Raw genomic sequence first — 11,111 nt, forward strand, 5'->3', positions numbered from 1 at the left:
GGTACAGCAAGTTTGTAAGCTCCCCATTTTAAACGTCGCATTAGGGCCAGTTTTACAGTCCGGTACAGCAAGTTTGTAAGCTCCCCATTTTAAACGTCGCATTAGGGCCAGTTTTACAGTCCAGTACAGCAAGTTTGTAAGCTCCCCATTTTAAACGTCGCATTAGGGCCAGTTTTACAGTCCAGTACAGCAAGTTTGTAAGCTCCCCATTTTAAACATCGCATTAGGGCCAGTTTTACAGTCCGGTACAGCAAGTTTGTAAGCTCCCCATTTTAAACGTCACATTAGGGCCAGTTTTACAGTCCAGTACAGCAAGTTTGTAAGCTCCCCATTTTAAACGTCACATTAGGGCCAGTTTTACAGTCCAGTACAGCAAGTTTGTAAGCTCCCCATTTTAAACATCGCATTAGGGCCAGTTTTACAGTCCGGTACAGCAAGTTTGTAAGCTCCCCATTTTAAACGTCTCATTAGGGCCAGTTTTACAGTCCGGTACAGCAAGTTTGTAAGCTCCCCATTTTAAACGTCGCATTAGGGCCAGTTTTACAGTCCGGTACAGCAAGTTTGTAAGCTCCCCATTTTAAACGTCGCATTAGGGCCAGTGTTACAGTCCAGTACAGCAAGTTTGTAAGCTCCCATTTTAAACGTCGCATTAGGGCCAGTTTTACAGTCCGGTACAGCAAGTTTGTAAGCTCCCCATTTTAAACGTCGCATTAGGGCCAGTTTTACAGTCCGGTACAGCAAGTTTGTAAGCTCCCCATTTTAAACGTCGCATTAGGGCCAGTTTTACAGTCCAGTACAGCAAGTTTGTAAGCTCCCCAACCAAACACAAACTACGACGAAAATTCCTTGTAAAGTGTTTGGCGTTGATATAAATAGCAGGAAATTTTAGGGCATTACAAGGACCAATCTCTTTAGTGTCTGGAATTGGGTGGAAATAACGGACCATCGTGGGGAATACAGTTTGGTCTGGGCGCTTACAATGCCTCTGAGCCAATTTCACAGTCCAACACATTGACTTAGTAACGGCTTGAACCACACTATTCAATCTTCTACACTCCACAATGGTTCAGTTTTCGATGCAACACCAGATAAACAAAAGATTTCCCGTATGTAAAGATTTCCAGTTTGGTCTGGGCGCTTACAATGCCTCTGAGCCAATTTCACAGTCCAACACAGAGGCTTAGTAATGGCCTGAACCACACTATTCAATCTTCTACACTCCACAATGGTTCAGTTTTCCATGCAACAATTGAGTGGAAATAACGGACCATCGTGGGGAATACAGTTTGGTTTGGGCGCCTACAATGACTCTGAGCCAATTTCACAGTCCAAGACATTGACTTAGTAATGGCCTGAACCACACTATTCAATCTTCTACACTCCACAATGGTTCAGTTTTCGATGCAACACCAGATACACAAAAGATTTCCCGTATGTAAAGATTTCCCGTTTGGTCTGGGCGCCTACAATGACTCTGAGCTAATTTCACAGTCCAACTCAGTGGTTTAGTAACGGCCTGAACCACGCTATTTAATCTTCTACACTCCACAATAGTTCAGTTTTCGATGCAACACCAGATACACAACAGACTTCCCGTAATGTGTCCTCAAATTTCTTAACTTAGATATGAACAGCAAACATTATACAAAGGAATTATCGAAGTCTTTGGTATGGGTTGGGAGGCTTGCTAACCCACCATGGCGAACTGTGAAAGTGTCCCTCTGTGTTGGACCATCGAGCTGTCCCTCAGTCTTTAGGAACATTTGTGTGTGGGTGATTTGCCTTTTTTGGCCCGTTCTCTTCCCTACTTGCCTCTCTCTCTCTCTCTCTCTCTCTCTCTCTCTCTCTCTCTCTCTCTCTCTCTCTCTCTCTCTCTCTCTCTCTCTCTCTCTCTCTCTCTTCCTGTCTGACATTGGCCCTTTTGGAAGCACTGAAATCCGTCCTATCCTTTATCTCTGTGTCCTATTTTTTTTCTCTTTATTCTCTATTTTTTCTTTCTTTTTTCTTTTTTTCTTTTTTATCTCTGTTTCCTGTGTGTCCTCTGTGTCCTATACTTTTCTCTCTCTTCTTTTTATCTCTGTCGTATCCTTTTTTCTCTTGTTTCTCTTTTTTTTTCTCTTTCTCTCTTTTTTTCTCTTTTTCTCTCTTTTTTTCTCTTTTTTCCCCGTCTGTATTCTGTGTGTCCTCTGTGTCCTACCTTTTTTTTCTCTCTGTCCTATCCTTTTTTTCTCTTAGTGTCCTATTATATATATTTTTTTCTCTCTGTCCTATCCTTTTCTTCCCTCTGTGTCCTATCCTTTTTTCTCTCTGTGTCCTATCCTTTCTCTTTCTGTGTCTACTCTTCCTGTTTGACACTGGGCCTTTGGGAAGCACTGAAGTCCGTCCTAGCAGTCAGTCCAAAACAAGACCATTCTTTTACTTCTAACTTGCTTCTCGTAACTGTGTTTAGTTGGTTCTGTTGATTGTTTCTATACCACCTTTTCCGGCTGAGATTGTAATATGTCGCCTTACCTTTGAAAATCCAACACTTCTACCAAACTCCGTAACAAAAATGGAAGTAAAATGCCAAATAATAACATAACTTAATAAATACTGATACGACGTTTAAAATATCTGGTTTAACTCTTTCTGTTATTCATGAGTACACAGCAGGCATCGGCAGCAGATCGCAGGAACAACACGTGGCATAGCAGGGACCATATTCTCAAACCTTTCGGGACCCAACCTCATATATTTGACAAGGCTTTCGTGGGAGTTGCGGGCATTTGTGAATATGTAGACCAAAAACAAAGGCGAAATCCTCAACATACCACTACTACACAATAAACAATAGGTGACCATTCATCACTGTAATTCGCTATCAACTATCAAAGAGAACAAGTAGGACCGCCCGGTAACTATTTTTCTTCTCGTATTTTTCAGTATTTCCGCCCTTCCGCAGTATTCCCCCATTCTTTGTAACCCCCGACCTCTGCTGTCAATACAATCTGAAACTGAAAATCTGCATGAGAAACGATGACCAAGCAAGCCATTTAACGAGAATAATGTTAATTGAGGGTGGAAAGGATATCACGGTATGGTTTGGTAAGGAAGGATGTCACGGTATAGCTTGTGAAGGATGTCACGGTATAGCTTGGGGAGGATGTCACGATATGATTTGGGAAGGAAGGATGTCACGGTATAGCTTGGGAAGGATGTCACGGAATGGTTTGGTAAGGAGGGATGTCACGGTATAGCTTGGGAAGGATGTCACGGTATAGCTTGGGAAGGATGTCACGGTATAGCTTGTGAAGGATGTCACGGTATAGCTTGGGGAGGATGTCACGATATGATTTGGGAAGGAAGGATGTCACGGTATAGCTTGGGAAGGATGTCACGGTATAGCTTGGGAAGGATGTCACGGTATAGCTTGGGAAGGATGTCACGGTATAGCTTGGGAAGGATGTCACGGTATAGCTTGGGAAGGATGTCACGGAATGGTTTGGTAAGGAGGGATGTCACGGTATAGCTTGGGAAGGATGTCACGGTATAGCTTGGGAAGGATGTCACGGTATAGCTTGGGAAGGATGTCACGGTATAGCTTGGGAAGGATGTCACGGTATAGCTTGGGGAGGATGTCACGGAATGGTTTGGTAAGGAAGGATGTCACGGTATAGCTTGGGAAGGATGTCACGGTATAGCTTGGGAAGGATGTCACGGTATGGTTTTGGAAGGAAGGATATCACGGTATAGCTTGGGAAGGATGTCACGGTATAGCTTGGGAAGGATGTCACGGTATAGCTTGGGAAGGATGTCACGGTATAGCTTGGGAAGGATGTCACGGTATAGCTTGGGAAGGAAGTCACTGAATAGCTTGGTAAGTATGTCACGGTATAGCTTGGGAAGGATGTCACGGTATAGCTTGGGAAGGATGTCACGGTATAGCTTGGGAAGGATGACACGGTATAGCTTGGAAGGATGTCACGGTATAGCTTGGGAAGGATGTCTCGGTATAGCTATGGAAGGATCTCACGGTATAGCTTGGGAAGGATGTCACGGTATAGCTTGGGAAGGATGTCACGGTATAGCTTGGGAAGGATGTCACGGTATAGCTTGGGAAGGATGTCACGGTATAGCTTGGAAGGATGTCACGGTATAGCTTGGGAAGGATGTCACGGTATAGCTTGGGAAGGATGTCACGGTATAGCTTGGGAAGGATGTCACGGTATAGCTTGGGAAGGATGTCACGGTATAGCTTGGGAAGGATGTCACGGTATAGCTTGGAAAGGATGTCACGGTATAGCTTGGGAAGGATGTCACGGTATAGCTTGGGAAGGATGTCACGGTATAGCTTGGAAAGGATGTCACGCTATAGCTTGGGAAGGATGTCACGGTATAGCTTGGAAAGGATGTCACGGTATAGCTTGGGAAGGATGTCACGGTATAGCTTGGGAAGGATGTCACGGTATAGCTTGGGAAGGATGTCACGGTATAGCTTGGGAAGGATGTCACGGTATAGCTTGGGAAGGATGTCACGGTATAGCTTGGGAAGGATGTCACGGTATAGCTTGGGAAGGATGTCACGGTATAGCTTGGGAAGGATGTCACGGTATAGCTTGGGAAGGATGTCACGGTATAGTTTGGAAGAGACATCATGGTAGTTGCGTAAGAAGGATCTCTCTGGGTATAGTTTGTTCCCTCTCCTCCTGGATACACCCTGACGCTAAATAACCAGCCTCTCCATCACACCGGTGCCAGATTATCGTACTCTGAGCCTCGTATTTACCTGTTTCTGAGCCATAGCTATTGCCGAAAAACACCAATAATTAACCATCTTAACGATAACTATATATGAAAGCAGTCATTGGGGTCGAGGAGGCAGTTTTTAGGTCGGAAATTGGCAAACATACGAGGCTCAGTACGACAATCTGGCAACGTTGCTCCATCATGGTAACTGTGTGGCGAGGTAACAGGAGCGTTCCCCGCGAGACACGAAAGTTGACTGAGACACTCCCTCACTATTCTGGCTCTCCAAGTCCGTCGCAATGCTGCTTCCCTTGCCATCCCTGCTCTTTACGTTCATGCTAACTCCTCTTCCGAACTCGCAACTGCATGCCCCCACTTTCCCCATGGCCGCCCCGCACAAGGATCTTTACTCTAAATCATCCCTGTGTTGTCCTACTTTCTAATGCAAGATTTAGCCAGTGTCTTCACTCTTCCACTCCTTCCGCTGGTAAACTCTGGAACAGCCTTCTTTCGTTTATATTTCTTCTTGCCTATGACTTGGACGCTTTCAAGCGTGCAATATCAAGACGCCACTCCAGCATATATCAATTATTTTTCTGGCTTTTTCCTGTATCCTGCATCATCCCTTTGCAGCAGCAGGGATTTGTGGTCATTTTTTTGTTATAGCTATTTTCCCTTTGTTTCCTTTGGCGCTGAGATAAGACATTCCACGCCTTTCATTCCTCTCCTTGGTATACTCTGCAGCCGCCATCCTTCCTCTGCATGCCTTCCTTCTCATGACCTCAACTCCTTCACGAGGGGAGTAGTAAGACATATTGTTGAACGTCGCGGCGCCCCATCTCGCCCATTTGAAAAGCCTCTTGTAGAAGTTGCTGGGATTTCCATGGACTGTTCAGTGATCCCAGTGCTGGTTTTACACGGTTTGTGCTTTATGAACGGGAAAAATAATGTATGAAAACCAAGTTATCCTTCGTGATGGAGCTCGAGACGTTTACGGATATGGACCTAGGACGCCTCCTTGTAAACTCTACAGCAGCCAATCCCTCCTTCGAATGACCTCAACTCCTTCACGAGGGAGTATTAAGACGCGTCCTCAGCCAATATTGATTATCTTATCGGCCTCCTGTGTGTTGTTTATGCGGGGGAAACGTGTTATGGGCTTGTTGTTGTTGTTGCTGTTGTTATGATGTATGCACGCGGCTGACAGTGTCCTTCCCCTTCCTCCGCCGCAGACAGGTGGAGCAGCGGCTGTGGTGGCTGGCCAACCTGGAGCGTGGCCTGCTGGGGCCCCGCGGAGTCGGCCGGGCCTTCACAACGCACCTCACGCTGGGACCCGACCCTGAGAACCCCGATCATCCGCTGCACTTCCCGCACGCCGCCGCCGCCATCACGAGCGCCCTGCTCCACAACACATCCTGGGGCGCCGTGCACCAAGAGCTCTCCTACGTCCTCGCCGCCCTCGCCTCCTACAGACAGCTCTTCCCCAGCGACCTTTCCGGGGAGGCGGCAGGATACAATATATAGTGCTCACCAAAACACAAAAAAAACGTATTATTTGATATCCCATATGACTATTGACTATCATTCTCCTCTTCCTCTTTCTCTTCCTCCTCCTCCTCCTCGGCTCCTACAGACAGCTCCCCAGTGACCTGTCCCGGGAGGCGGCAGGTTACGATGTATAGTGCTCACCAATACAAAAAAACTATTAGTCGATATCACTCATGACTATTGACTATCCTCCTCCTCCTCTTCCTCCACCTGGAAATGTTCCGTCGGATTGAAAACTAGCAAATGTCACACCAATTTTTAAAAAGGGGGACAAGTCTCATCCAGGAAACTATCGACCAATTAGCCTTACATCGATTGTTTGTAAGTTAATGGAGACTATCATTCGCGATAATATGGTGAAATTCTTCGAAGAAAATAATAAAGTAAATAATTCGCAACATGGCTTCAGTAGTAAACGTTCGTGTTTAACTACGTAACTTACTTGATAATATTTTTGAGGTGTTCGATGAAAGTAGATCAGTAGATATTATATATCTGGATTTTCAAAAGTCATTTGATAAGGTCCCCCACCAACGATTGTTCAGTAAACTATTGGCGAACGGTATCTCAGGTAATATTCTTAATTGGCATGTGAACTGGCTCTAAGCGGAAACAGAGAGTAGTTATAAACGGTGTTACATCTAACTGGCTCGATATCAGAAGCGGCGTACCTCAAGGATCAGTGCTTGGCCCCATGCTCTTCTTAATTTATGTTAATGATATCGATGATGGGCTCACTTGCAAAATATCAAAATTTGCTGATGACACAAAAATCGCTAGTAAGGTAACTACGACACTCGTCGAAGAAGCATTAGGTTACCCTACAGTTACCCTACAATCAGATCTAAATCTACTAGCACGTTGGGCCAATCAATGGCAAATGAAATTTGACGCTGACAAATGTAGTGTTACACATCGGAAACAATAACAATCGCATTCAGTAAGTAATGAATGGCCAACAACTTTCTGCAGTAAGTAAAGAAAAGGATCTTGGAATCACTATATCAAGCGATTTAAAGCCCGGTCAGCATTGTTCAGAGATAGTTAAAACCGCAAACAAATTGGTTGGCTTCATCGGACGAGTCTTAATAATAAATCGGAAAAAGTATTATTAAAACTGTATAATTCGCTGGTTCGACCCCATCTAGAGTACTGTGTACAGTTTTGGTCTCCCTATTACAGAAAAGACGTAGAAAAGTTAGAACGGGTTGAACGGAGAGTAACAAAAAAGATTCCTAGGTTCAGAAATTTATCTCCTCCTCCTCCTCCTCCTCCTTCTGCTACTCCTCCTCCTCCTGAATACATACATGGAGGAAAAGCTATACAAAGGACTGTCCTCCACCCTCCCCGCCCCTTCTACTGGCCCAGCGTCTCTTAACTTTTCCCGAACTCAACACCCTTGTAAGCAGTCTAGGCGGTCCGGTGTCGGTATCCTCAGACACTTTGGACTCTTACATGGAATTATTCCAAAGGCCGAAAAGGAGATCAATCGCGTTCTAATGAGTGTTTCTTCAGGTTCATGGGGCAGTAGACTGGTCAAACTACCACCAGGGTCATAAAACTACCCATGGAAATGCCCCAAACTTCTACGAAAGCCTTGTCAAATAACTGTGCTTGAGCGCCGAAATGTTTGAGAATATGACCCTGGCTGCCTCTAACTCTGGCGCGTTCTCACCGTCCCACACACGGGGTCTCACGCCGGATATCAACACTCGAGCGTAAGGACATGTACCATGAAACTCTGTGACGCAGATTTCCTACCAAAGTGTGTGTGTGTGTGTGTGTGTGTGTGTGTGTGTGTGTGTGTGTGTGTGTGTGTGTGTGTGTGTGTGTGTTTGCCACAAGAGAAGAAGCTCATGGGCAAAAAACAAAAACATGAACAAAACGGCCCGCCAGACGCTGCTCCAACAAAGACAGAACGAGAGCCCGAAAGAGAGGTCAAGCTCTGGTGGAGAGGTGTCCCGATACCCGCCTCTTGAATGTACACACTGACCCCTTTTCATCAGCACGCTAAAATATACTAAAGCAGTTGAAGTGCCGGCCCCCCAGGTGGAGAAACACTTGTTTTCCACTGGCCAGTCAGGAGACCCAGGATACGACGCTTAAACCATTACACTGAAATGTTACTCTCCTCCCGACCGTCTTGGAGACCGGCCCAACATTCTAGACCTCTTCCTTACCTCTAATCCTTCTGCTTACTCTGTCAAACTGTTCTCTCCGTTGGGCTCCTCCGTTTATAACCTTATTTCTGTTCATCCTCTGGACCCACCGAAGAGGCGATGCTTCTGGCATTTTGCTTCAGCTCGGTGGGACGACCTGAGGATGTACTTTTCCGATTTCCCGTGGAATGATTACTGCTTCCAGGAGAGAGACCCCTCTGTGTGTGCCCAGCGCATCACAGAGGTGATTGTCTCTGGAATGGAGGCATACATTCCACGTTCTTTCTCTACTCATGCTAAAAAGCCTTGGTTTAAGCATGCTTGTTCTCGTGCTAGAGAGGCAGCTCACAAAAGGTACCAGAGCCTTCGCACTCCTACCAACCATGAACTTTACATTTCAGTCCAGAATCGTACCAAATCTATTCTCCGACTTACCAAAACCTCTTTCATCAATAGAAAATGTCAACATCTTGCTTTTTCTAATTCTTCCCGTGACTTCTGGCACCTAGCCAAAAAATCTCCACCAGTTTCACTTCTTCCTCTTTCCTTCCTCTCCTTAACCCTGACGGGAGCACTGCCGTCTCATCTATCTCTAAGGGTGAACTATTCTCTCAAACTTTCTGTAAGAACTCCACTCTGGACGATTCTGGGCATATTCCTCCTACTCATACCCCCTCTGACTCCTTTATGCCTGTTATTAAGATTCTTCATAATGATGTTTTCTATGCCCTCTCTGGCCTCAACTCTTAGAAGGCTTATGGACCTGATGGAGTGCCTCCTATTGTCCTTAAAAACTGTGCTTCCGTGCTGACACCCTGCCTGGCCAAACTCTTTCGTCTCTGCCTATCAACATCTACCTTTCCTTCCTGCTGGAAGTATGCCTTTGTACAGCCTGTGCCTAAGAAGGGTGACCGTTCCAATCCCTCAAACTACCGCCCTATAGCTTTACTTTCCTGTCTATCTAAGGGTTTTGAATCAATCCTTAACCGGAAGATTCAAAAGCATCTTTCCACTTCTAACCTTCTATCTGATCGCCAGTATGGGTTCCGCAAGGGGCGTTCTACTGGCGATCTTCTTGCTCTCTTAACTGACTCTTGGTCATCCTCTCTTAGCCGTTTCGGTGAAACTTTCTCAGTTGCGCTAGATATATAGAAAGCCTTCGATAGAGTCTGGCATAAGTCTTTGCTTTCTAAACTGTCCTCTTTCGGATTCTATCCCTCTCTCTGTTCTTTTATCTCCAGTTTCCTTTCCGGCCGTTCTATCTCTGCGGTGGTAGACGGGCACTGTTCTTCCCCTAAACCTATCAACAGTGGTGTTCCACAGGGCTCTGTCCTATCACCCACTCTCTTCCTGTTATTCATCAATGTTCTTCTTTCCATAACAAACTGTCCTGTCCACTCATACGCCGACGACTCCACTCTGCATTATTCAACTTCTTTCAATAGAAGGCCATCCCAACAGGAAGTACACGACTCCAGACTGGAGGCTGCAGAACGCTTAACCTCAGACCTTGCTATCATTTCCGATTGGGGTAGAAGGAACTTTGTCTCCTTCAATGCCTCAAAAACTCAATTTCTCCACCTATCAACACAACACAATCTTCCAAACACCTATCCCCTATTCTTCGACAACACTCAGCTGTCACCTTCTTCAACACTAAACATCCTCAGTCTCAAAATCTTAACTGGAAACTTCACATCTCTCTCGCTAAATCAGCTTCCTCGAGGAAGGGCGTTCCGTATCGTTTCCCCCAGTTCTTCTCCCCCGCACAGTTGCTATCCATATACAGGGGCCTTGTCCGCCCTCGTATGGAGTATGCATCTCACGTGTGGGGGGCTCCACTCACGCAGCTCTTCTGGACAGAGTGGAGTCTAAGGCTCTTCGTCTCATCAGCTCTCCTCCTCCTACTGATAGTCTTCTACCTCTTAAATTCCGTCGCGATGTTGCCTCTCTTTCTATCTTATATCGCTATTTTCACGCTGACTACTCTTCTGAACTTGCTAACTGCACGCCTCCCCCCCTCCCGCGGCCCCGCTGCACACGACTTTCTACTCATGCTCATCCCTATACTGTCCAAACCCCTTATGCAAGAGTTAACCAGCATCATCGCTGGTAAACTCTGGAACAATCTTCCTTCATCTGTATTTCCTCCTGCCTACGACTTGAATTCTTTCAAGAGGAGGGTATCAGGACACCTCTCCTCCCGAAATTGACCTCTCTTTCGGCCACCTCTTTTGATTCTTTTTTTTTTAGAAGCAGCGAGTAGCGCTTTTTTTTTCATTATTATTTCCTTTTTCTGTGCCCTTGAGCTGTCTCCTTTGTTGTAAAAAAAAAAAAAAAAAAAAAAACCTACAAAGTTATCCACCTTCTCCTGCTCCTCCTCCTCCTCCTGTCAGGCAGACCATGGTTTTACTTAGAACAGGCAACCTCGTAATGAATCAATAGACTTTCTGTTGCCTGTCTTTCTATGTTTCCTCCTCCTCCTCCTCCTCCTCCTCCTCCTCCCCATGAAAACGTTCAATGGAAGAAAGGTTTACAGGGAGCTCCAATACGTCTGCCTTGCCTCCGTGTCCTCCTCCTATACAAAAAATAAAATAAAATAAATTCCACCCCTGGCCTCCAGTCCACCGAGCCCACACACTATGATTACACATTATCTTTATCCGAGGAATACCAATG

The 11,111-nt window shown here is 45.7% G+C and overlaps 1 protein-coding gene across 1 annotated transcript in view; it reads left to right on the forward strand.

Annotated features, from left to right (window-relative positions):
- Positions 1-6,284, forward strand: part of LOC127008523 (N-acetylated-alpha-linked acidic dipeptidase 2-like) — a 57,559-nt gene extending 51,275 nt beyond the window's left edge. The window contains exon 11 of the mRNA XM_050880687.1: positions 5,958-6,284. Within this exon, the coding sequence (XP_050736644.1) occupies positions 5,958-6,249 (292 nt within the window). The 3' untranslated portion in view covers positions 6,250-6,284. The remainder of the gene's footprint in view (positions 1-5,957) is intronic.
- Positions 6,285-11,111: the final 4,827 nt, after the last annotated feature.

The sequence above is a fragment of the Eriocheir sinensis genome, chromosome 38 (genome assembly GCF_024679095.1).
Source record: "Eriocheir sinensis breed Jianghai 21 chromosome 38, ASM2467909v1, whole genome shotgun sequence".
In the NCBI taxonomy this organism is placed as follows: domain Eukaryota; kingdom Metazoa; phylum Arthropoda; class Malacostraca; order Decapoda; family Varunidae; genus Eriocheir; species Eriocheir sinensis.